This window comes from Scyliorhinus torazame, unplaced genomic scaffold (assembly GCF_047496885.1).
Source record: "Scyliorhinus torazame isolate Kashiwa2021f unplaced genomic scaffold, sScyTor2.1 scaffold_533, whole genome shotgun sequence".
Taxonomy (NCBI): Eukaryota; Metazoa; Chordata; class Chondrichthyes; order Carcharhiniformes; family Scyliorhinidae; genus Scyliorhinus; species Scyliorhinus torazame.
The window spans coordinates 75,146-102,608 of NW_027308260.1; the positions used below are offsets into that span (position 1 = coordinate 75,146).

The following is a 27,463-nucleotide window of genomic DNA, read 5'->3' on the forward strand; positions in this document are numbered from 1 at the left end:
GGTTCCACAAACATATATAGAGACAAAGTCAAAGATGCAAGATGATACTTTGAATGCGAGTCTTTGCAGGTAATTAAGTCTTTACAGGTCCAGTCGGTGCTACTGGAAAGAGAGGTAACCACAGGTTAAAGAGGTGTTAATTGTCTCAAGCCAGGACTGTTGGTAGTATTTAGCAAGCCCAGGCCAGATGGTGGAGGTTGAATGTAATGAGACGCGAATCCAAGGTCCCGGTTGAGGCCGTACTCATTCATGTAGAACTTGGCTATCGGTTTTGCAGGTGATTCTCTAGCTAAATTAGAATCGTTGAGCAAAAGCTGATAGCCAAGTTCCTGCCCATCCGGCAAGGCCCGCCTCATCCTTTTGTTACCATCAAACCCCTTCCCCCCTCCCAGAACCTCCCCATCCACTTCCTCTTGTAAGCACTTCACCCAGTATCATTTCTCTCCCCCTGCCATTCACACCTCCCAGGTCAAATTGAAACCTGCTCGACCAGGCTCCAACAACCGCGGCCCCTCCCCCCACCACACTCCCATTCATTAGCCAACTTACGTTTGCTAGTGTAATGAGCCCTGCCAGAGCCCCCCTCCTGGGTAACCCGGCCCCACGTGCCCAAAAGCAACCTCCCTTAAACCAAGAAACAATACAGAACCGCACCCAAAAGGCAAAAAGTAAATCAAAACCCAGAACACATGCAAACAAATCATTCAAGAGACAGAAAACAAAACCCCAATCAAATAGAAAACCCTCCAGAAGAGAACACAATTCCCGTCCCCACCACCAAAGTCCAAATCCCAACTCTAATCTCAGTTCCAGTCCTTTAGCCTTAACGAACACCTCCGCCGCCACCATCATCTCAAAATAAAAGTCCTCGAATTGTGAGTCACTCTCACTTTCGCTGGGTAGGCCACTCCGAATGCTGCTTTCACCTGTCCAAAGGTCAGATCTTGATGTTTTTGTATACTACTTCCCACTTCACACCTCATATCTGCTTCGCCCAACTCAAAACCTTCTCCTTCATGTGGTACCTGTAGAAGCAGACTATGACCATCCTTGGTGGCTCATTACCTTTAGGCTTTGGCCTGAGTGATCGATGTGCCCTGTCCAACTCGTAGCGGAAGGCATCTTCCAGCTCCCCCATCAACATTTTTGTGAAGTACTTGGCCAACCTCGGGCTTCTTTGACTTGTTCTCCAGGTGCTCCACCTTAGCTCTGAGCCCACTGTTGACCTCCGTCACCCTCCGAAACTCCTCACCCATCGAGGTGAACTGGTCGCTATGTTGTGACAGTGCCTCCTCCACCCCTTCTCTCCTTGCTCCCGTATCGCAACTGACATCGTCATCACTGCCACTTTTACCGGGGCCATCGCTACCTCCACCCACTCTTTCATTGAAGCCATCATCTCCCTCCGAAGCACCTGCATATGTTTGGCAAACTGCCTCTCAAACTCCACCAGTATCACCTCGGTCAGAGTTTCCACTGTGAGAGGACGACCCCACCCGACGACCCAGTCCCCGCCATCTTTATTCCTGCAGGACTCACTGTCTCGTTCGCCGGAATCCCCTTCTTTCCAGCACTTTTCTTGGGACTTCGACATTTCTCATCTTCCATATGACTTCCCACACCAACTCATCCAGAAACTACCTCTGAAAACAGGCATAAAAGTCTAAAAATCAGAGACTCGGATAGGAACCACCTAAATGCTACCTACATGCTGCCCCCGAAAGTCCCATTTGTAGACTTCTGTCAGGTCGCCTCTCAACCTCTGTCGTTCCAGTGAGAACCAACCGAGTTTATCCAATCTCTCCTCATAGTTAATGCCCTCCATCGTCAGGCAGCACGGTAGCACAGTGGTTGGCACGGTTGTTTCACAGCTCCAGGGTCCCAGGTTCAATTCCCTGCTTGGGTCACTGCTGTGCGGAGTCTGCACGTTCTTCCTGTGTCTCCGTGGGTTTCCTCCGGGTGCTCTGGTTTCCTCCCACAGTCCAAAGATGTGCAGGTTAGGTGGATTAGCCGTGCTAAATTGCCCATCGTGTCCAAAAAGGTTAGGTGGGGTTACGGGGAGAGGATGGGGCTTAAGTGGGGTGCTCTTTACAAGGGCCGGTGCAGACCCGATGGGCCGTATGGTCTCCTTCTTTCTATGTTCATATCTGGCAACATCCTGATAAACCTCTTCTGTATCCCCTCCAAAGTCTCCACATTCTTTTGGTCGTATGGCGATCAGAATTAGTGGCCTAACTAAGGTTCTATAAAGCTGCAACCTGACTTGCCAATTTTTGCACTCAATGCCCCGGCCAATGAAGGCAAGCATGCCATATGCCTTCCTGACTACCTTCTCCACCTGTGACCCGTGGACCTGTACACCCAGATCCCTCTGCCTGTCAATGCTCTGAAGGATTCTGCCATTTACTGTACATTTCCCACCTGTATTAGACCTTCTAAAATGTATTACTTCACATTTGTCCGATTAAGTCCTAGCTGCCATCTCTCCAGACATCCAGGGTTTCTTGAACTTATTGCTCCTATTGGGAACATGTTGGATCTGTACTCTCCCATTTTTGTTTTGAGTGCTCTCCTGCTCTGCTTTAGATTTTCCCTAACAAGCTGTATCCAGTCAACTTTGGCCAGATCCTGCCTTATTTTAGCCAAATCTGCCTTGCCCCAAATCAAAACTGTCTTTTCCAGGTCCTCTTTTTCGTTGTCCATAACAAACTTGAACCGTACTATGTTGTGGTCACTATCACTAAAATGCTCCCTCACTGCCACATTGAACACTTGTCCGGCTTTATTCTCCAGAACCAGATCCAGCACTGCTCCATCTCTTGTTGGGCCTTCTACATATTGATACAAAAAACTCCCCTGAATACATTTCAAGAAATCCGCCCCATCTAAACCCTTTACACCATGACTATCCCAATTAATGCTAGGAAAGTTGAAATCCCCTGGTATATTTACCCAATTATTATTCTTACACATATCAGTGAATTGTCCACATATCTCCACCACAATTTCGCATTGACTCGTTGGAGGCCTATAATACACTCCCAGTACTGTTGCTGGCACCCTTTGACTCCTTAAATTCCACCCATAAAGCCTCATTTGAAGATACCGGGCGCGATTCTCTGGCATTCCACTCGAGCAAGAGCACAACGGGCTGCAGAATCCTGGGAGAACCCTCCAGCGGGCCTCCCAATAGATTCCACGCCTAGCGGGATTCACCTAAGTCCCGCGGGATGTCGGAGTCGGTGCTCTGCCTAAAAGGGGCGGGACCAAACGTGCTCCCGGAAGTAGGTCTTAAACCTTTTTATAACATACTTGCCCAATATTCACCAGCCTCCCTCGATTCTCTGGCCTCCCCAGAGAGGCTGCAGCCTAGCGCTATTCAGCACTGGTCCACACAAACGTGAACCAGGCGGAACGGCACCCAGGGGTCTCCTGGGCCATCAGAGACCCTGGTGGTCAGGGTAAGTGAAGGGTGGCCCCTTGGCCCTCCGCCTGGAACGTGGGCACCTTAGCACTGCCAAGCTGGCAGGCGGGTCTCCGTGTCGGTCTGTGGCCTCTGGATAGGTGCAATCAGCCACGACCAAAGTGGATAACCCCTGTCACCCTGGAGCCAACCCCTCAGCCGGTGGGTGTCCTCGAAGAGGTCATCAACCGTTGAGTGAGCCAGAATGAAGGTGTCGTTCACACTGCCTCGGTATCGGCGGCAGACGTGCATGATGCGTATCTCATGGTCACACACCAGCTGCACGTTCATCAAGTGCTGGTGTGGGGACATGCATCCCATCGATTAGTCCTGGACCTCAGACATCTCGGAGATGGGCTGAATAGCCTCCTTCTGCACTGTATGTTCTAAGTCTGAGTCTAATTAATTCATACGCAGATCATTATTTTTGGCTTTTCTTTTTCCTTTCTCCAGAGGTTTATTCACTTATTTCTTGGCATCATTCAACACACCAAGTCATGCAAAAACAGATATCTATACCAAGCTATGGAATTTATCATTCCTCCCACTTCCACCTTCTGTCACTTCCAGCCCTAAATAATTTCTTGCTCTGTGTGCCACAATTCAGAAATTCAAATATTTTAAAAACACAACCTGGTTAAAATTATCAGGGCGCTTTTATTTTAAAGCTTAATGAAAGAAAGTGTAATTCCTGCAAGACCCTAATGAGACGCAGACAATTTCAAGTTTACCAATTTATAAGTGCGACACAATCCAACATAGTTATTTGGTTAATCACAGGCATTTCTAAAGTAATCGATTAGTCAATAAAACAAATTCTCACTCAGCAACTGGCAAATCATTTGTTAAAGCGAATTGTCCGATTGTACAAAATACATTGCAGCACAATTTAAGAATTTTATATCCGTCCTTGAAAAGATACTTACTTCTTCAAAGTGAATATTATCCAAGTCAATTGGGCTGTGTAGAGATTCTACCAACCAACTTTCAGGTGTAATCATGTTAAGGGTAAACAAAGGTATTTCTGGCATTTCGAGAAATTTGGCCATAGGTCCTGCTGATAGTTTGTTGTCGGCTGTGAACACCAGTTCAGGCTCCAACACAAAACGGTAAAAGCTGTGGAAAAAATATAATAGACTGAGTTTCTGTGCACTGCACAATGGTCAAAAGCTATCCATACAGTTTATGAAACAAACTTAAAATGCAACTGGTATGAAATATCATTATAAATATTGTGTTGAAATGGAAGCCCAGTGAGGTCCATATATCCAAATGTTATACTTAGTTAAAAATCAACTGCTTGGGACTTTGGGTAGCGGCCATGGAGGAGTAGGTCGCACATTTGATAGCTCCCAGTTTTTTCCGGATTTTATTGGATAAATCGGTGAAGAGTGAGACGGTGAGAAGAAATCCCCCTCCGGTGTATGGAGAAGTGGACCAGAAGTGGCTGTGTGTGAAAACAAAGTTCTACAAGGAAGACACGAGCAGAGCTGGCAATGCGGGAAAGCATGGCGGAGAAGCAAGGCTGCGGGGAGACGGCACAGTGGTCGACAGGGCAGCTGGTCAAGTTTTTTGAAGATTGCTTCGCCAAGCTTAAGAAGGATAAGTTGGACCCAATCAAGGCTTCAATTGATCAGGTGGTGCAGAATCAAGAAACCCATGGACGTGCGATCCAGGAGGTGGAGAAAAAGATGTCTGAGCATGAAGAATATCTAACCATGCTGGAGACCAAGGTGGAGATGATGAATCACCGCTCGAAAAGAATGCAGGAGGAGCTGGAGGATCTGGAGAACAGGTCTAGGAGGCAGAACCTGAGAGTCGTCGGCCTCCCTGAAGGCAGTGAGGGATCGGATGCGAGGGCTTATGTGACGAACGTGCTGGAGAAGTTGATGGGGGCTGAGGTGTTCCCTCGGCCCCTGGAAGTGGCTAGAGCGCACAGAGCCCTCGCGAAGAAGACCCGAACGAACGAGCCGCCAAGTGCCATGGTGGTACGTTTGCACCGAATCCTGGACAAGGTACACATTCTGCGGTGGGCCAAGAAAGAATGGAGCAACAGGTGGGAGAATTGTGAGCCGCGCATTTATCAAGACCTGGGTGCGGAGTTGGCCAAGAGACGAGCTGGGTTTAATCGGGCAAAAGCGGCCCTCTTTAAGAAGGGAGTGAAGTTCGGGATGTTGTACCCAGCCCGTCTGTGGGTCACATATGAGGCAGTGGATTTTTACTTCGAAATACCAGGCGATGCCTTGACTTTCATCAAGGAAAAAAGACTGGAGGTGAGCTAACGACACTGAATCCTTGGGGAGAGGATTGCATTGGCGATTTGTTGACAATCACTTTTGTGCTGGTTTGAATAAGTAGTGTTATGTGCAATAAGGGTCTGTTTCGATGGCTGAAGTTAACTTTGTCTTACTGGGAGCTGGGTGGAGGGGGGGGGGAGTGGTGGGTTCTGTGGTTGGTTTTTCTGTGGTTGTTTTTCCACTGTTTTTTTCTGGTGTTTGTTTACTGGGGAATGCGATGCTTTGAATATGTATGTCCAAGTGGAGGCAAGAGAACAATGGGGAGACAGACTGTTTGGTACCATGGGTGGGAGCAATCAAGTCAGCTAGGTCAGCTGACTCACGGAAGCACAGTGGGGGCGAACAGGTGTTAAGCGGGAGCTTGATATAAGGGGTTGGGTTTCTGGTCCTATTACCAGTGGGGGAGGGAGCGGGGGTGGGGGGTGGGGCTGCTTTGCTGACAGGGGAGTATCTGTTACTGGGGACAAATGGCAAACTGTTACGGGACGGCGAATGTCTGAGGGTGGTTCGAGGAGACCGGGGACGCGAGCTGGAGGCTGGCCTAAAAAGGGTGATGGCTAGTCGGCGGGGGGGGAATCCCCCCCAGGCTGATTACATGGAATGTTAAAAGGGTTGACTGGGCCAGTCAAGAGGGCTCAGGTGTTTGCGCATTAGAGGAGGCTGAAGGCAGAAGTGGCAATGTTATAAGAGACACACCTAAAAGCTATAGACCAGACTAGATTGAGAAAGGGTGGGGGGGTTGACCAAGTATTCCACTTAGGGCTGGACTCAAAGATCAGGGGGGTAGCGATCTTGATCAATACGGGGTGGCATTCGAGGCAGGGAGAATCATATCAGACACGGAGGTAGAACATGCAATGCAGAAGGAGGCCATTCGGCCCATCGAGTCGGCACTGACCCACTTAAGCCCTCACTTCCACCCTATCCCCATAACCCAATAACCCCTCCTAACCTTTTTGATCACTAAGGGCAATTTGTCCTGGCCAATCCACCTGACCTGAATGTCTTTGGACTGTGGGAGGGAACCGGAGCACCCGGACGAAACACACACAGACACAGAGAGAACGTGCATACTCCGCACAGACAATGACTCAGCGGGGAATCAAACCTGGGACCCTGGCGCTGTAAAGCCACAGTGCCATCCACTTGTGCTACCATGCTGCCCATAATGGTGAGTGAGAAGCTGGATGGGGTGCGGGTGGTACTTGTGAACGTATATACTCTGAATTGGGAAGATGTGGAATTCATGAGGCGGGTGTTAGGTAAGATCCCAGACTTAGAGTCACATAACTTGATCATGGGAGGAGATTTTAACAGTCATTGATCTGGAATTGGACCGGTCAAAATCCAGGACAGGGAGGGTGCCAGCCACGGCAAGGGAATTGAAGGGGTTTATGGAACAGATGGGGGGAGGAGACCAATGGAGGTTTGCATGGCCATAGAGGTTTGCACGGTCAAGGGCGAAGGACTTTTTCTTTTTTCTCCCATGTGCACAATGTGTACTCTCGCATCGGCTTTTTTGTACTGAGTACTCGGCAATTGCAGTGTCAGATCATGCCCCACATTGGGTGGATCTACGGGTTAGTGTGGAGAGAGGGCAACGCCCACTGTGAAGGCTGGATGTGGAAGGCAGATGAAGTGATCTGTGGGCGAGTGAACAAATCCATCCAAAACTACCTGGAAACAAATGATACGGGGAGGTCTCTGCAGCAACGGTTTGGGAAGCTTTGAAGGCAGTGGTCAGAGGGGAATTAATCTTGATACGGGCCCACAGAGAAAAGGTGGAACGGGCTGAGCGGGATAGGTTAGTTGAGGAGATACTCCAGGTGGACAGGAGACACTCGGAGGCCCCGGACGTGGGGCTACTGAGGGAGCGGCGGGGGCTACAGGTGGAGTTTGGACTGTTGACTACAGGGAAAGCGGTGGAACAGCTGAGAAAGGCAAGGGGGGCGATTTATGAGTATGGGGAAAAGGCAAGCAGAATGTTAGCGTTCCAGCTCAGAAAAAGGAAGGCGGCCAGGGAGATAGGGAGAGTAAAGAGTAGAGATGGGATTACGGTCCTGGACCCATTGGGGGTGAATGAGGTGATTAAGGACTTTTACAGCAAATTATAGGAGTCGGAACCCCCGGCTGGGGTGGAGGGGATAAGGCAGTTTTTGGGTTAGTTGAGGTTCCCGAGGGTGGATGAAGATCTGGTGGAAGGGCTGGGCGCCCCAATTGAAATTAAGGAAATAATTGAGGGGCTGGACGGCATGCAGTCGGACGAGGCCCCAGGGCCGGGTGGAATTCTATAAGAAGTTTTCAGAGATTTGTGCCCGCTGCTGGTGAGGCCATTTAATGAAGCAAGGGAGAAGGGAGTCCTCTCCCCATCAATGTCGCAGGCCTCGATTTCATTGATCCTGAAATGGGAGAAGGATCCGGAGCAATGCGGGTCATACAGGCCAATTTCTCGACTGAATGTGGATGCCAAACTGCTGGCTAGGATACTGGCCACAAGGATAGAGGATTGTGTCCCGGGGGTGATAGGGGAAGACCAGACGGGATTTGTAAAGGGCAGGCAATTCACGGCCAATGATCGAAGGCTTTTTAATTATGATGCCGTCAGAAGGAGGGGAGATGGAGGCGATGGTAGCGATGGATGCGGAGAAGCCTTTTGATCGGGTGGAGTGGGATTACTTATGGGAGGTGCTGGAAGGTTTGGGTTTGGTGAGGGCTTCACTGACTGGGTGCAGTTGCTCTATCAGGCACCAGTGGCAAGTGTGCAATCGGCTGAGGCCGGGGTATTTTAAACTACACCGAGGGATGAGGCAAAGGTGCCCCCTCTCCTGCTACTGTTTGCTCTGGCCATAGAGCCATTGGCCTTGGCGTCAAGAGCCTCTAGGAACTGGAAAGGGCTGGTTCGGGGTGGGGGGGTGGGGGGGGGGGGGATGGAGCACCGGGTCTCGTTTTACGCAAATTACCTGCTCTTGTATATTTCAGACCAGTTGGAGGGGATGGGGGAAGTTATGCGGATCCTCGGGGAATTTGGTAATTTTTCAGGGTATAAATTGAACATGGGGAAAAGCGAGATGTTCGCGATACAGACAAGAGGGCAGTAGAAGAGACTGAGAGAGCTGCCGTTTAGAATGGCGGGGAGGAGCTTTCGATATCTGGGAATCCAGGTTGCCCCGGAATGGAAGGCATTGCACAAGTTAAACCTATCCCGGCACGTAGAACAAATGAAAGAGGACTTTAAGAGATGGGACATGCTCGCACTATCTCTGGCGGGGAGGGTACAGACTGTGAAAATGACGGTCCTCCCCAGATTTCTGTTTGTCTTTCAGTGCCTCCCCATCTTCACCCCAAGGGCCTTTTTCAAGCGGGTGAATAAGGTTATTTCAGGCTTTGTGTGGGTGGGTAAAACCGCGCGAGTGAAGAAAGTGTTGCTGGAGCGAAGTCTGGGGGAGGGTGGGTTGGCGCTGCCGAACTTTGGCAATTACTACTGGGCGGCTAATATAGCCATGATTAGGAAGTGGGTAGTGGGGGAGGGGGTCTGTGTGGGAGCGGATGGAGGCGGCGTCATGTAAAGACACCAGTCTGGGAGCATTGGTAACGGCACCTCTCCCGTTCTCGCCGGCCAGATACTCCACAAGTCCAGTGGTGGTGGCGCCCCTGAGAATCTGGGGGCAGTGGAGGAAATATAAGAGAGTGGAGGGAGCATCAGTTTGAATCCCGAATTCTAATAACCATCGGTTTGTACCGGGTAAGCTGCATGGTGGGTTCTGGAGATGGCAGAGGGCAGGAATTAGGAGGATGGGGGATCTATTTATAGACGGGAGCTTCCACAGCTTGAAAGCCTTGGAGGATAAATTTGAATTGCCAGCAGGGAATGGGTTGAGTTATCTGCAGGTGCGAGACTTCTTGAGAAGGCAGGTTCCGGCTTTCCCGCTGCTGCCGCCACGGGGGATACAGGACAGAGCAGTCTCCAGTACCTGGGAGAGGGGATGGTATCAGATATTTACCAGGAACTTTTGGAATTGGAGGAAATTCCGGTGGAGGAGCTTAAGGGCAAATGGGAAGGCGAGCTAGGAGGAGAGATTGTGGATGCCCTAAGCAGGATTAACACATCCTCACCATGTGCCAGGCTTAGCCTGATACAATTCAAGGTAGTCCACCGGGGACACATGATGATGGTCCGGATGAGCAGGTTTTTTGAGGTAGAGGACAGGTGTGCAAGGTGTGAGGGAAGCCCAGCAAATCATGTCTACATGTTTTGGGCATGCCCGAAACTGAGAGGGTTTTGGCAGGGTTTCGCTAAGGCAATGTCCACAGCACTCGGCTGGTGCCTTCTCCGGAGGTGGCGATCTTTGGAGTGTCGGATGAGCCGGTAGTTCAAGGGGCGAAGGAGGCCGATGTCTTGGCCTTTGCCTCCCTGGTAGCCCGGAGACGGATCTTATTAATGTGGAGGGACTCGAAGCCCCCGAGTGGTGAGACCTGGGTTAGTGACATGGCTGGGTTTCTCAGTCTCGAGAAAATAATGTTCGCCTTAAGAGGGTCAATGGTTGGGTTCGCCCGGAGGTGGCAGCCGTTTGTCGACTTTCTCGGGGAAAATTAAAATGTCAGCATAAGCAGAATTCCAAAAGTGGGGGGGTGGGGGGGGTGGGGCAGACTGGTTTTTTTTCTGATTGTGGGGGGGGGGGGGGGTGAAGATTGGGATGGGGTAGAAATGCTTATTGTACCATGTTGATGTCGCTGTTATTGTTATTATTATAAAAACTTGCAAATGCCCTAATAATTTTTTTTTAAAAAAAACACCTGCTCACACTTCATGGTAGTAATCATGTGCACCACTGACCACAAATCCATGTCACTTCCACCATTCAGTCACAAATAAGTACAGCACAGTGGTTAGCGCTGTTGCTTCACAGCTCTAGGGTCCCAGGTTCAATTCCCAGCTTGGGTCACTGCCTGTGCGGAGTCGGCACGTTCTCCCCGTGTCTGCGTGGGTTTCCTCCGGGTGCTCCGGTTTCCTCTCACAGTTCAAACATTGGGTGGATTGGCCATGCTAAATTGCCCTTAGTGTCCAAAAAGGTTAGGTTGCAGGGATAGGGTGGAGGTGTGGGCTTAGGTAGGGTGCTCTTTCCAAGGGCCAGTGCAGACTCGATGGGCCGAATGGTCTTCTTCTGCACTGTAAAGTCTATGATACTAATGGGCAGGGTTCTCGGTTGGTTGACGCCAAAATCGTGAAACACGATTGAGTGGAGAATAGGTATTCTTGGGGGCCTCCGCGATTCTCCGTCTCTGATGCGCCGAGTTCCCAACAGCGTGGTTCAGTTGTGCTTTTAAAAATTGTGAAACCGGCGTTGTGGTTGCTGAGGGAGAGAGGGTATATGGAAATTGTCCAACATCGCCATAGTTTGCTGACAATTGTGCCGCTGGCTGGGGGGCTTCTGCCAGGGCCAGGGGGAGTAGCGGAGGGTGGCCAGGAGGTGGGCTGTGGGGTTGAGGTGGACGAACGCGCAACACCATGTCGCAGCCGGAAAGGCAGCCAGGCAGCTGCACACACCGTTAACAGCCCACTTTGAACTTCGGGCCATGGGTCATATAGGTGTCCCCCCACAGTCCAAAGATGTACGGGTGAGGTGAATTGGCCATACCAAATTGCCTCTTAGTATTCAGGGATGGGCAGGTTAGGTTACGGGGATACGTGGGATGCACGGATGAGTCAAAAAGGGTAGGGTGCTCTTATGGAGGGTCAGTGCAGGCACAATGGGCCGAATGGCCTCCTTCTGCCCTGTAGGGATTCTATGCCTCTACCAGTCTCGGTGTTCCAAACCATCACTGAAAATATTTCGCCTCAACTCTCCTTTAATTCTTGTTTAAAATTATGTCCCCTGGCTCTTGACCTCATCCTTTCTGGACTTTTCATAATTGCCTACATCTCGATTAATTATCCCCTCAACAACCAGTGTTCCAAACTATTCAATCTTTTCCCACAGCTAAACTTCTCCATTCCTACCAGGATACTTATAACTCTCCACTGTAGCTTGTCTAGTACGATCACATCCTTGTAATGTGGTGATCAGAACTGCACACAGCACTCTAGATGAGATCCAACTATTGTACTGTACAGGCCAAGCATAGACTCCCTGCTCATTTATTTTATGTTTTGATTAATAAAGGAAAATAGCTGGTTTTCCTTCTTAACTACCTTAGAACCATAGAAAAATTACAGCTCAGAAGTAGGCTATTCGGCCCATCTTGTCCATGCCAGCCCGAGGACACTTAGCTGCCCTTTCTAATCCCAGCTTCCTGCACCTTGTCCATAGCCCTGTAGTTCAGTCATTTTGAAACTCAAGGTTGGAACCTGCAGGTGGGTCGCAGGTGGGAGTCGGGGGGGGGGGGGGGGGCGGTTGCAGAGCGATCGGTCACGGCATTTCTGATCAAGGGACGAAGTGCCCAATGGTCGCGACCAGCTCTTAAAAATACTGGCCGCGACCGGCTTTCAAGAATACTGGCCATCCTGCCCATATGTGCATATGTGCCCCTCTACCGGATCTGGCTGTGAACAGGCCCAGAGCCCAGCGGGGCAGACTGCCTCCTCCTGACATCAGCACCTGATTTTTTAAAAATCGATATAGTCTTCCCACCAGGAGTGGTGGCAAAGAACAAGTCACGTGCTCTGTACACTGACAACATGTGATCTGGGCGCAAAATCATGGAGGAGAGTTCCATTTTGTAGCTGCAAGCAACAGGACTGCGTGAAGAACTGAAGATGAATCATTTTGTAATAAAGGAAGAAAGGGCCAGAGCCACAAACAGATCAGGATCTCACAATAGAATCTGCTGGAGAGAGCTTCCCAGGAGAGTCCACGACAGGACAAAGCAGTGCTGGTGTGAGCTGTATCCATAGCTCCAGGGTCACTGGTGAACAATACAATTCAGAAGAAACTGAATTCATGAGGTATGGCATTGTTAATTTTGCCAATGCAAATCAGGTTGCAAAGCACATGAGTGTTATATGCAGGGAAGTACTGGCAAATGAAAGTTTAAAACCCTCAAATTTCCAAAGGCGTTTGAAGACTAATACTGTGCGAGTTTGAGGAAAGAAACCTCTCGATTATTTTCAATGGATGCAGGGAGAACTTAAATTGTCAGATGCAGTCCTTATGGTGGCACATGTGGTTAGCATTGCTGCCTCACAGCAACAGGGACCTGGGTTCAATTTCCACCTTGGGTCACTGTGCGTGGAATTTGTCCATTCTCCCCGTGTCTAAATGAGTTTCCACCAGGTGCTTTGGTTTCCTCTCACAGTCCAAAGATGTTCAGGTTAGGTGGATTGGACATGATAAATTACCCCTTAATGTTCAAAAAGGTTAGGTGGGGTTATTGGATTGCAGGGATAGGGTGTCATAGAGTCATAGAATTCACAGTGAAGAAGGAGCCATTCGGCCCATCAAGTCTGCACCAGCCCTTGAAAAGAGCACCCTACTTAGGCCCACGCCTTCACCCTATCCCCGTTAACCAGCAACCCCACTTAACCTCTATGGACACTAAGGGCAATTTAGCATGGCCAATCCACCTAACCTGCACATGTTTGAACTGTGGGAGGAAATCGGAGCACCCGGAAGAAACCAAAGCAGACATGGGGAGAACGTGCAGACTCCGCACAGACAGTGACCCAAAACGGGAATCAACCTGGGACCCTGGAGCTGTGAAGTAACTGTGCTAACCATTATGCTACCGTGCTGCCCCGTGCTGGGTTGTGGGGCGAGGTAGGGTGTACTTTGAGAGGGTTGGTGCAGACCCGATGGGCCAAATGACCTCCTGCACTGTAATGATTCTATGGGCTGCATTGTGTTCTCACTTGAGTGCAATGTGGCTGGAGAATCCAGGGAGTGGCCTCCAGAGGCACTCCCGGGATTCTCCAGAGTCCGGCAAAACGTCGGAGTCGGAACCCCACCCCAAATGGTCGTGACCGAATGCGCTTGTGGAAGTAGTGTGTAAACCTACTTACGCCCTATCTGCACGAGATCCAGCGGCCTCCCTCGAATCTTCGACCTCTCCAGGGAGACTGCAGCTGGGCGCCAATCAGTGCTGGTCCACGCAAACATGGACCAGGCGGAACAACACCTGGGGGGCTCCCAGACCATCGGAGACCCTAGGGTGGTCAGGGTAAGTGCTCCCTGGCTCTCCCCCTAGAACACTGCCCCCCTGGCACTGCCAAGGTGCCCAGATGGCACTGCCAAAGCCAGCAGAAGCACTGCCAAGGTTCCCAGATGGCACTGCCAAGCCAGCAGGAGCACTGAAGGACAAAAGCAACAAAATACTTATTTTACTCAGCTCTGGATACTCCTCGGAGATGCTACTCCAGAATGCTGACCATATCATTGATTTGTGCCATGTTTTAATATGTGTCAAAGCTGAGGCGCAGAAGTTCAGTCAGCTTCATTTGGAGTCAGGTTTGCCAGTCCATTTACAGTTTCCTTACTAATGCTGTTTTCTTCGATGTGTCGTAGCAGTGTGGGGAACATGTAGTAAATTTGGCTTTGCACTCCCAAATGCCAAACTTTCAATGAGTTTTGGAAAGCTGTGATTTCTTCACAGTGCCAAAAGCAATCATCATCCTTTCCTTGCAATTTGAGGTTCAATTCATTTAGAATTGAAAAGATTTCTGCAAAGTAAGACATAGTTAGCATCCAGCAAACGAATCAGCCAGAGAGGACAATTTCTCGAGGAGGAAAGCGTGGACTTCGTACCTCAGTTGGTAAACTCTGAGTAGCTCCCCTGTTGACTGATCATTACAGTAACTCTTCAAACGGATGAAGTCCACCATCACAGTGATTGGCTGGTCACTGTTTTGATTCAATGCTTTAATGTAGTCTAAAAGTAAGCAAAAAACTTATAGCCACCCTTCAGTACACAGAGGGTGATGATTTCTCAAGGCTTTCATTTCATCCCTTGCCAAACGTTCAATTCTGTCCATGATTAAACGATGAGGAACATATACTCTCATTTGAGAAATGTTTCGGGATGCAAAACAGATCGAGGTCATAGCCTTGTTCATCATCGGTGATCACCACGCAGTCAGCCGCCGGCATGCCGCAATCGCCCTTTGACCCTGGGTTCAGGTCACAACACTCCCGGGTCGCATGCTCACTGGTGATCGGGCATGCATGCGCAGTGCGGCCGCATTTTCTTAGCTGGTTGTGGCCACCATTTTTAAAGCCACTCGCAGCCGGCATTGTTAAAAGCCGGCTGCCGCAGCTGTTGTGCTTGAATTCCCGCGATCGGGAACGGCAGGGTGGATGGCTCCGTGACCCTCCCAACACCCGCTCGCGACCCCTGGTTAGCTGGTAGCTTCAGTGGGCAGCACACACGGTCATGGTGGTCGGTGTGGATGTCGGCATGTGGTACAGGGTGGGGGTTTGGCCGCCCTCCAGGTGTAGGGAGTGTGGGGTTATGGGTGTGTGGGACAGGGGTTGGTGCAGAGGCACAGCGCTGCCTACTCATCCTGGCCATCCTGAAGAGGTTGTGTAGTTTCTTCCTACACTGCTGGCCAGTCCGGACAGTGTTGCCCATGGCGCTGACCATCTCTGTCATCTGCATCCAGGCACAGCGAACGGCGGCGGCTGGCTGCCTCCTTCCTGGGACAGGTACAGGGCCGGCCGCCTCTCCACCACAGCGTCTAGCTAGGTCTCAAGCTTGCCGTCTGCAAAATGGGGTGCTGCCCTCCTCGCTGCCACCTTGTTGGCTGGGATGGTGTGTGGGGAGTGAAGTGTGTATATGTGGCTGCAGCTTGTCAGCCTCCTAAGTGTCAATCACAATCTCGGCAAATCACACATCGTTTCTCATTGGAATCGATTGTGTTCCATTTGGCACCAGTGCTAGCCCCTTAATGGCAGTTGAATCGGTCTAGGTGCGGCGTCGTTTTTTCTGTCGGAGAAGTCCACGAATCCTGCCCCGGCGGGCAATCTATCTAACGGAGAATCTATCCGCAGGAGGGGGCCAGTGTTCAGATAGGTGGTTTGAAGTGTGTCTACTTCAATGCCAGGAGTATACGAAACAAGGTAGGGGAACTGGCAGCATGGGTTGGTACCTGGGATTTCGATGTTGTGGCCATTTCGGAGACATGGATAGAGCAGGGACAGGAATGGATGTTGCAGGTTCCGGGGTTTAGGTGTTTTAGTAAGCTCAGAGAAGGAGGCAAAAGAGGGGGAGGTGTGGCACTGCTAGTCAAGAGCAGTATTACGGTGGCGGAGAGGATGCTAGATGGGGACTCTTCCTCCGAGGTAGTATGGGCTGAAGTTAGAAACAGGAAAGGAGAGGTCACCCTGTTGGGAGTTTTTTATAGGCCTCCTAATAGTTCTAGGGATGTAGAGGAAAGGATGGCGAAGATGATTCTGGATAAGAGCGAAAGTAACAGGGTTCTTATTAAGGGAGACTTTAACTTTCCAAATATTGACTGGAAAAGATATAGTTCGAGTACAATAGATGGGTCGTTTTTTGTACAGTGTGTGCAGGAGGGATTCCTGAAACAATATGTTGACAGGCCAACAAGAGGCGAGGCCACGTTGGATTTGGTTTTGGGTAATGAACCAGGCCAGGTGTTGGATTTGGAGGTAGGAGAGCACTTTGGGGACAGTGACCACAATTCGGTGACGTTTACGTTAATGATGGAAAGGGATAAGTATACACCGCAGGGCAAGAGTTATAGCTGGGGGAAGGGCAATCATGATGCCATTAGACGTGACTTGGGGGGGATAAGGTGGAGAAGTAGGCTGCAAGTGTTAGAACATAGAACATAGAACAATACAGCGCAGTACAGGCCCTTCGGCCTACGATGTTGCACCGAAACAAAAGCCATCTAACCGACACTATACCATGATCATCCATATGTTTATCCAATAAACTTTTAAATGCCCTCAATGTTGGCGAGTTCACTACTGTAGCAGGTAGGGCATTCCACGGCCTCACTACTCTTTGCGTAAAGAACCTACCTCTGACCTCTGTCCTATATCTATTACCCCTCAGTTTAAGGCTATGTCCCCTCGTGCTAGCCATTTCCATCCGCGGGAGAAGGCTCTCACTGTCCACCCTATCTAACCCTCTGATCATTTTGTATGCCTCTATTAAGTCTCCTCTTAACCTTCTTCTCTCCAACGAAAACAACCTCAAGTCCATCAGCCTTTCCTCATAAGATTTTCCCTCCATACCAGGCAACATCCTGGTAAATCGCCTCTGCACCCGCTCCAAAGCCTCCACGTCCTTCCTATAATGCGGTGACCAGAACTGTACGCAATACTCCAAATGCGGCCGTACCAGAGTTCTGTACAGCTGCAACATGACCTCCTGACTCCGGAACTCAATCCCTCTACCAATAAAGGCCAACACTCTTGAACGAGTACTTTTCTTCTGTATTTACAAATGAGAGGGGCGATATTGTTGGAGAGGACAGTGTGAAACAGATTGGTAAGCTCGAGGAAATACTTGTTAGGAAGGAAGATGTGTTGGGCATTTTGAAAAACTTGAGGATAGACAAGTCCCCCGGGCCTGACGGGATATATCCAAGGATTCTATGGGAAGCAAGAGATGAAATTGCAGAGCCGTTGGCAATGATCTTTTCGTCCTCACTGTCAACAGGGGTGGTACCAGGGGATTGGAGAGTGGCGAATGTCGTGCCCCTGTTCAAAAAAGGGACTAGGGATAACCCTGGGAATTACAGGCCAGTTAGTCTTACTTCGGTGGTAGGCAAAGTAATGGAAAGGGTACTGAAGGATAGGATTTCTGAGCATCTGGAAAGACACTGCTTGATTAGGGATAGTCAGCACGGATTTGTGAGGGGTAGGTCTTGCCTTACAAATCTTATTGAATTCTTTGAGGAGGTGACCAAGCATGTGGATGAAGGTAAAGCAGTGGATGTAGTGTACATGGATTTTAGTAAGGCATTTGATAAAGTTCCCCATGGTAGGCTTATGCAGAAAGTAAGGAGGCATGGGGTAGTGGGAAATTTGGCCAGTTGGATAATGAACTGGCTAACCGATAGAAGTCAGAGAGTGGTGGTGGATGGCAAATATTCAGCCTGGATCCCAGTTACCAGTGGCGTACCGCAGGGATCAGTTCTGGGTCCTCTGCTGTTTGTGATTTTCATTAATGACTTGGATGAGGGAGTTGAAGGGTGGGTCAGTAAATTTGCAGATGATACGAAGATTGGTGGAGTTGTGGATAGTAAGGAGGGCTGTTGTCGGCTGCAAAGAGACATAGATAGGATGCAGAGCTGGGCTGAGAAGTGGCAGATGGAGTTTAACCCTGAAAAGTGTGAGGTTGTCCATTTTGGAAGGACAAATATGAATGCGGAATACAGGGTTAACGGTAGAGTTCTTGGCAATGTGGAGGAGCAGAGAGATCTTGGGGTCTATGTTCATACATCTTTGAAAGTTGCCACTCAAGTGGATAGAGCTGTGAAGAAGGCCTATGGTGTGCTCGCGTTCATTAACAGAGGGATTGAATTTAAGAGCCGTGAGGTGATGATGCAGCTGTACAAAACTTTGGTAAGGCCACATTTGGAGTACTGTGTACAGTTCTGGTCGCCTCATTTTAGGAAGGATGTGGAAGCTTTGGAAAAGGTGCAAAGAAGATTTACCAGGATGTTGCCTGGAATGGAGAGTAGGTCTTACGAGGAAAGGTTGAGGGTGCTAGGCCTTTTCTCATTAGAACGGAGAAGGATGAGGGGCGACTTGATAGAGGTTTATAAGATGATCAGGGGAATAGATAGGGTAGACAGTCAGAGACTTTTTCCCCGGGTGGAACAAACCATTACAAGGGGACATAAATTTAAGGTGAAAGGTGGAAGATATAGGAGGGATATCAGAGGTAGGTTCTTTACCCAGAGAGTAGTGGGGGCATGGAATGCACTGCCTGTGGAAGTAGTTGAGTCGGAAACATTAGGGACCTTCAAGCAGCTATTGGATAGGTACATGGATTACGGTTAAATGATATAGTGTAGATTTATTTGTTCTCAAGGGCAGCACGGTAGCATTGTGGATAGCACAATTGCTTCACAGCTCCAGGGTCCCAGGTTCGATTCCGGCTTGGGTCACTGACTGTGCGGAGTCTGCACGTCCTCCCCGTGTCTGCGTGGGTTTCCTCCGGGTGCTCCGGTTTCCTCCCACAATCCAAAGATGTGCAGGTTAGGTGAATTGGCCAATGATAAATTGCCCTTAATGTCCAAATTGACCTTGGTGTTGGGTGAAGGTGTTGAGTTTGGGTAGGGTGCTCTTTCCAAGAGCCGGTGCAAACTCAGGGGGCCGAATGGCCTCCTTCTGCACTGTAAATTCAATGATAATCTATGATTAATCTAGGACAAAGGTTCGGCACAACATCGTGGGCCGAAGGGCCTGTTCTGTGCTGTATTTTCTATGTTCTATGTTCTATGTTCCATAGGCCTTCTTCACCACCCTATCAACCTGGGTGGCAACTTTCAGGGATCTATGTACATGGACACCTAGATCCCTCTGCTCATCCACACTTTCAAGAACTTTTCCATTAGCCAAATATTCCACATTCCTGTTATTCCTTCCAAAGTGAATAACCTCACACTTCTCTACATTAAACTCCATTTGCCACCTCTCAGCCCAGCACTGCAGCTTATCTATATCCCTCTGTAACCTGCTACTTCCTTCCACACTATCGACAACACCACCGACTTTAGTATCGTCTGCAAATTTACTCACCCACCCTTCTGCGCCTTCCTCTAGGTCATTGATAAAAATGACAAACAGCAACGGCCCCAGAACAGATCCTTGTGGTACTCCACTTGTGACAGAACTCCATTCTGATCATTTCCCATCAACCACCACCCTCTGTCTTCTTTCAGCTAGCCAATTTCTGATCCACATCTCTAAATCACCCTCAATCCCCAGCCTCCGTATTTTCTGCAATAGCCTACCGTGGGGAACCTTATCAAACGCTTTGCTGAAATCCATATACACCACATCAACTGCTCTACCCTCGTCTACCTGTTCAGTCACCTTCTCAAAGAACTCGATAAGGTTTGTGAGGCATGACCTACCCTTCACAAAGCCATGCTGACTATCCCTGATCATATTATTCCTATCTAGATGATTATAAATCTTGTCTCTTATAATCCCCTCCAAGACTTTACCCACTACAGACGTGAGGCTCACCGGTCTATAGTTGCCGGGGTTGTCTCTGCTCCCCTTTTTGAACAAAGGGACCACATTTGCTATCCTCCAGTCCTCTGGCACTATTCCTGTAGCCAATGATGACATAAAAATCAAAGCCAATGGTCCAGCAATCTCTTCCCTGGCCTCCCAGAGAATCCTAGGATAAATCCCATCAGGTCCCGGGAACTTATCTATTTTCAGCCTGTCCAGAATTGCCAACACCTCTTCCCTACGTACCTCAATGCCATCTAATCTATTTACCTGGAGCTCAGCATTCTCCTCCACAACATTATCTTTTTCCTGAGTGAATACAGACGAAAAATATTCATTTAGTATCTCGCCTATCTCTTCAGACTCTACACACAACTTCCCATCCCTGTCCTTGACTGGTCCTACTCTTTCCCTAGTCATTCGCTTATTCCTGACATACCTATAGAAAGCTTTTGGGTTTTCCTTGATCCTTCCTGCCAAATACTTCTCATGTCCCCTCCTTGCTCGTCTTAGCTCTCTCTTTAGATCCTTCCTCGCTGCCTTGTAACTATCCATCGCCCCAACTGAAACTTCACACCTCATCTTCACATAGGCCTCCTTCTTCCTCTTAACAAGAGATTCCACTTTTTTGGTAAACCACGGTTCCCTCGCTCGGCACCTTCCTCCCTGCCTGACCGGTACATACTTATCAAGAACACGCAGTAGCTGATCCTTGAACAAGCTCCACTTATCCAGTGTGTCCAACACTTGCAGCCTACTTCTCCACCTTATCCCCCCCAAGTCACGTCTAATGGCATCATAATTTCCCTTCCCCCAGCTATAACTCTTGCCCTGCGGTGTATACTTATCCCTTTCCATCCTGAACGTAAACGTCACCGAATTGTGGTCACTGTCCCCAAAGTGCTCACCTACCCCCAAATCCAACACCTGGCCTGGTTCATTACCCAAAACCAAATCCAATGTTGGGCACACTGGATAAGTGGGGCTTGTTCAAGGATCAGCTACTGCGTGTTCTTGATAAGTATGTACCGGTCAGGCAGGGAGGAAGGCGTCGAGCGAGGGAACCGTGGTTTACCAAGGAAGTGGAATCTCTTGTTAAGAGGAAGAAGGAGGCCTATGTGAAGATGAAGTGTGAAGTTTCAGTTGGGGCGATGGATAGTTACAAGGTAGCGAGGAAGGATCTAAAGAGAGAGCTAAGACGAGCAAGGAGGGGACATGAGAAGTATTTGGCAGGAAGGATCAAGGAAAACCCAAAAGCTTTCTATAGGTATGTCAGGAATAAGCGAATGACTAGGGAAAGAGTAGGACCAGTCAAGGACAGGGATGGGAAATTGTGTGTGGAGTCTGAAGAGATAGGCGAGATACTAAATGAATATTTTTCGTCTGTATTCACTCAGGAAAAAGATAATGTTGTGGAGGAGAATGCTGAGCCCCAGGCTAATAGAATAGATGGCATTGAGGTACGTAGGGAAGAGGTGTTGGCAATTCTGGACAGGCTGAAAATAGGTAAGTCCCCGGGACCTGATGGGATTTATCCTAGGATTCTCTGGGAGGCCAGGGAAGAGATTGCTGGACCTTTGGCTTTGATTTTTATGTCATCATTGGCTACAGGAATAGTGCCAGAGGACTGGAGGACAGCAAATGTGGTCCCTTTGTTCAAAAAGGGGAGCAGAGACAACCCCGGCAACTATAGACCGGTGAGCCTCACGTCTGTAGTGGGTAAAGTCTTGGAGGGGATTATCAGAGACAAGATTTATAATCATCTAGATAGGAATAATATGATCAGGGAGAGTCAGCATGGCTTTGTGAAGGGTAGGTCATGCCTCACAAACCTTATTGAGTTCTTTGAGAAGGTGACTGAACAGGTAGATGAGGGTAGAGCAGTTGATGTGGTGTATATGGATTTCAGCAAAGCGTTTGATAAGGTTCCCCACGGTAGGCTATTGCAGAAAATACGGAGGCTGGGGATTGAGGGTGATTTAGAGATGTGGATCAGAAATTGGCTAGCTGAAAGAAGACAGAGGGTGGTGGTTGATGGGAAATGTTCAGAATGGAGTACAGTCACAAGTGGAGTACCACAAGGATCTGTTCTGGGGCCGTTGCTGTTTGTCACTTTTATCAATGACCTAGAGGAAGGCGCAGAAGGGTGGGTGAGTAAATTTGCAGACGATACTAAAGTCGGTGGTGTTGTCGATAGTGTGGAAGGATGTAGCAGGTTACAGAGGGATATAGATAAGCTGCAGAGCTGGGCTGAGAGGTGGCAAATGGAGTTTAATGTAGAGAAGTGTGAGGTGATTCACTTTGGAAGGAATAACAGGAATGCGGAATATTTGGCTAATGGTAAAGTTCTTGAAAGTGTGGATGAGCAGAGGGATCTAGGTGTCCATGTACATAGATCTCTGAAAGTTGCCACCCAGGTTGATAGGGTTGTGAAGAAGGCCTATGGAGTGTTGGCCTTTATTGGTAGAGGGATTGAGTTCCGGAGTCGGGAGGTCATGTTGCAGCTGTACAGAACTCTGGTACGGCCGCATTTGGAGTATTGCGTACAGTTCTGGTCACCGCATTATAGGAAGGACGTGGAGGCTTTGGAGCGGGTGCAGAGGAGATTTACCAGGATGTTGCCTGGTATGGAGGGAAAATCTTATGAGGAAAGGCTGATGGACTTGAGGTTGTTTTCGTTGGAGAGAAGAAGGTTAAGAGGAGACTTAATAGAAGCATACAAAATGATCAGGGGGTTGGATAGGGTGGACAGTGAGAGCCTTCTCCCGCGGATGGAAATGGCTGGCACGAGGGGACATAACTTTAAACTGAGGGGTAATAGATATAGGACAGAGGTCAGAGGTAGGTTCTTTACGCAAAGAGTAGTGAGGCCGTGGAATGCCCTACCTGCTACAGTAGTGAACTCGCCAACATTGAGGGCATTTAAAAGTTTATTGGATAAACATATGGATGATAATGGCATAGTGTAGATTAGATGGCTTTTGTTTCGGTGCAACATCGTGGGTCGAAGGGCCTGTACTGCGCTGTATTGTTCTATTTTCTAAGTATGTTCTATCCGCTGGTTTCTCTTGAGCCAACTCATCAGGTTTGCATTTTCAGCTCTGTCTTTAACTTCAATGAACAATATCTTGTTCATATTCCAGTGCCTTCTCTCCCTTCATCTTCAATCTTCTGGCGGCTTCCCTTTTCACTCTCTGGTTTCTATCACTACTTCTTCTTTAGTTTCTGGGACTTGCTTTCTTCCCATTACTCCATTATATTAATTCTGCTTCTCTATCACTCCCTAGCATCCAACTGCCCTGGGTTCAGTTAAAACGAATCTCAAAAGGTCTTTCTAACGTAACAGCGGTCCCTGGTTACTAAGCAACAGCTCAGTCCTTCTTTCCCCTCTTGTTTGCTTTTCATTTAGTAAACTCTCTAAACAATGCAGACACAGTTTGCATGTATGGGGTTTGGGTTTTATTTCAAACACTTTTTTAACATGAATCTAATTAAAATTTTAATGCCTTCTTACAGGAAACACTAAATTAAACTCACTGAAATATATATACCATTTCTAATATTCAACATCACAAACATAAATCACTACATCTGTTTCTTGACATGGAAAATATGCCCAATGTGAAGACAGGTTTCATCTGCACCAGGACTGTGAGGTGGTCACTCCTACTAATACTGTCATGGACAGATGCATGTGTGACAGGTATATTGGTGAGGATTAGATCAAGTAGCTTTTTGGTTCACTCACCTACCACAGACCCAGTCTAACAGTAATGTCCTTTTGGCCAGCTCAGACAATGCTGCTACCGAGCCACTCATGGTGATGGACATTGAAATCCACACCCAGAGTGCATTCTGCATCATAGCTACCCTCAATGCTTCCTCCAATGAGCAACATGGAGGAGTACTGATTCATCAGTTCAGGAGAGGTGGGTAGGTGGTAATTAGTAGGTCCCCTTGCCTATGTTTGAACTAATGCCATGAGACCTTCTAGGGTCCAGAGTCAAATGCAGTTGATGTTGTTTTTGTTTTTTAAGACATTTTTTGTCAAAGTATGATCTAAAAAGCTGGCTGTATCGGGGGTAGGTGGGATGCAGATTTGAGGTTGCTATCAGATCAGCCACAATCTTATTAAATGGCAGAGTAGGCTCGAAGGGCTGAATGGCCTACTTGTTCGTATGTGTTGTAAAACTGAGTGTCATGGAATAGGAGGGTCAGTGTCCAATTGGATATAAAATTGGCTTGAAGACAGAAAACAGCATGTCATGGTAAATAGTTATTTTTCAGACCGGAGGAGAGTAGACAAGGGTCAACTTCTGGAACCATTACTTTATTTGCTACATATAAATATAATATTCAAAGGAGTCTCGAGAAAGATTTAAACTTAGAAATGTATTAAGTTAAATAAATTAAAGTCCGCAAAGCAGCGAGCAGTACATCCAGTCCAAGCCGGGAGCATCCGAAGATGCCAATTCTTATCCTGTGGGTCCCGTGGGAATTATTACAATAAATAAAGAGTAAAATTTCAAAATCTGCTGATCGTACCCAACTTGCAAGTGTAGCAGACAGTGCGGCTGATACACATCACCAGTAACATGATATAGATTGACTAGTAGAATGGGTAGATAAATAGAAGATTGAATTCAATACAGAGAAGTGTGAGGTGATGCATTTTGGGATAAGGAATAAAGAGGGGCAATATAAATCTATAGAGTGTGCAAGAACAGAAGGACCAAGGGGATCAGAGAATAAAGTGGTCAGCAAAACATATGGAACCTTGGGCTTCATAAATAGAGACGTACAAAAGTAGGAAAGTTATGCTGAACTTCTGTAAAGTTCTGTTTAGGCCCCGTCTAGAGCACTGTGTTTAGTTCTGGTCAGTAGACTTTAGGAAGGATGTTAGGGTCCTCAAAAGAATGCAGAAGAGATTTACTAGAATAGATCCAAGAATAGGGATTTTAAATATAAGATTAGAAAATGCTAGGTTGGGTCTCCTTGGAATAAAGATGATTGAGAGGAGATTTGATAAAGCTGTAAAATCTTGACTCATTTGGACAAGGTAGGCAAAGAAAAACAGTACCAATTAGCATATAGTACAAGGAATCGGGAGGCAGGGATTGGAGATTTTATGCAAGAGATGCAGGGGGTATGTGATGAGGAACTATTTTTAAGTAGTAATGGCCAGGAAGTTGCTGCCCACGAAAGTGCTGAAACGGGAAATAAACTGGAAAGGATAATGGATGGGGATTTGCAGGAAATAAACATTTAGGGGTACAGGGTTAGAGCAGGGGAATGGATTTGGACTAGTTTGCTCAGTGGAGGGATGGCATGATCGCAATAATCCAAATGGCCTCATTCTGTGCTCTAAATGACTACTCTAGGCAAAATAAATTTACTCATTGGTATTTTATCTGCAGTTTTCTGTTGTCAACAAACAATTTAAGAGAGATCATGATGAATTAACTAATCTACACGGGCATAATGGCATTCCGCATAGTGACAGGAGTGACATGCAAGCGCTTCTCACCTTTTCAAAGGCATTTCAGAAAGTTTTGATCTGCAGTTCATGAAAACTTTCAGCTTCATATTGATCACCTGAAGCAATACCTGAACAAAAACAAATATTTTCATGTTTTATTATGTTCATTTTAAAGCAGGCAAAAGTGATCAACAAATTAGAATCATGTGCTGGGATTTCTCTCCCCTCACCGTGATTTTCCCCATGACAGGGGCGGCATGTTATTGGTCACTGGTTCTGCCAAAGTCGAAAGGCAATGGCTCACTTACCCTATCGCCGGGGAACCCGTCGCGGGGTGCGGGTGTGGGGTCGCCTTTGGCGGGACTGGAAGAACATAAGAACTAGGAGCAGGAGTAGGCAATTCAACCTCTCAAGCCTGCTCAGCTATTCAATACGATCATCGTTGATCTCCTTGTGGCCTCAAATCTACTTTTCTGCCCATTCTCCATAGACCTTCAAACAATTACTAATTAAAAATCTATCTATCTGCTCCTGAAATTTACCCAATGACCCGCCATCCACTTCCACAGATTCTCCAACTTTTAAGAGAAGTACTTTTTCCTCGTCTCTGTTTTAAATTTGCTAACCCTTATCCTAAAACTATGACCTCTCGTTCTAGATTGCCCCACAAGAGGGAACATCCGCTCTACGTGTACGTTGTCAATACCTATTGTCATCTTCTGTACCTCAATTAGATCTCCTCTCATAATTCGAGCATAAAACATAAAACATAGAACATAGAACATTACAGCACAGTACAGTTAGGGAACTGGAGCTAGAGCTGGATGAATTTCGGATCATTCGGGAGGCAGAGGTGGTCAGTAGCTTCAGGGATGTAGTTACTCCAAAGGATCAAGATAGATGGGTGATGGTGAGAGGGGCTGCGAGGAAGCAGTCAGTGCCGGGATCCTCTGTAGTCGTTCCCCTCAGTAACAAGTATACCGTTTTGGATACTGTTGAGGGGGACGACCTACCAGGGGTAAGCCACGGTGAACGGATCTCCAGCACTGAGTCCATCCCTGTGGCTCAGAAAGGAAGGAGGGAGAGCAAGAAAGCAATAGTTATTGGGGACTCGATAGTTAGAGGGACAGTTGACGGTTCTGTGGCAGGGTCTGTGACGTCTCGGACCGTGTTTTCAGAATCCTTAAGGGGGAGGGGGAATAGTCACAAGTCGTGGTACACATCAGTACCAACGACATAGGTAAGAGAAGGGACAGGGATTTAAAACAGGAATTTAGGGAACTAGGGTGGAAGCTGAGAGCCAGGACAAACCATGTTGTCATCTCTGGTTTGTTGCCGGTGCCACCCGCTAGCGAGGTGAGGAACAGGGAGAGAGTGCAGATAAACACGTGGCTGCAGGGACGGTGTAGGAGGGAGGGTTTCAGGTACGTGGATAATTGGAGCACATTCTGGGGAAGGTGGAACCTGTACAGACAGGACGGTTTGCACCTGAACCAGAGGGGCACCAATATCATGGGAGTGAGATTTTCCGGGGGTGGGGGGGGAGGTTTAAACTAATTTGTCAGGGGGCATGGAAAACGAGCTGTAGTCCAGAAGCCAGTGTTGAGAGTAGTGAGGTACTGAGGAGGGTATCAAGGTCGCCGGAGTGTACCGGCAGACAGAAAGGTAGGTTGAAGTGTGTCTACTTCAATGCAAGGAGCATCCGGAATAAGGTAGATGAACTTGGAGCGTGGATTGGTACTTGGGACTACGATGTTGTGGCCATTACGGAGACATGGTTAGAACAGGGACAGGAATGGTTGTTGGAGGTTCTGGGGTATAGATGTTTCAGTAAGAGTAGGGAAGGTGGTAAAAGAGGTGGAGGAGTAGCATTGTTAATCAAGGGTTCTTTGTTCTTGATAGTTCAACGGCTGCAAAAAGGCAGTTTGAAGGGGATCTGCCTACTGAGGTAATATGGGCCGAAGTTAGAAATAGGAAAGGAGCGGTCACATTGTTAGGAGTTTTCTCTAGGCCCCCAAATAGTAATAGAGATGTGGAGGAAGAAATTGCAAAACAGATTATGGATAGG

General features: G+C 48.2%; 1 protein-coding gene across 1 annotated transcript in view; it reads right to left on the reverse strand.

Moving 5' to 3' along the window:
• LOC140406448 (UDP-glucose:glycoprotein glucosyltransferase 1-like) overlaps positions 1-27,463 on the reverse strand; it is a gene marked incomplete at its 5' end in the record, with an annotated part of 110,826 nt that overhangs the window by 56,229 nt on the left and 27,134 nt on the right. The window contains 2 exons of the mRNA XM_072494487.1: positions 4,390-4,579; positions 25,444-25,523. Of these exons, the coding sequence (XP_072350588.1) occupies positions 4,390-4,579; positions 25,444-25,523 (270 nt within the window). The remainder of the gene's footprint in view (positions 1-4,389; positions 4,580-25,443; positions 25,524-27,463) is intronic.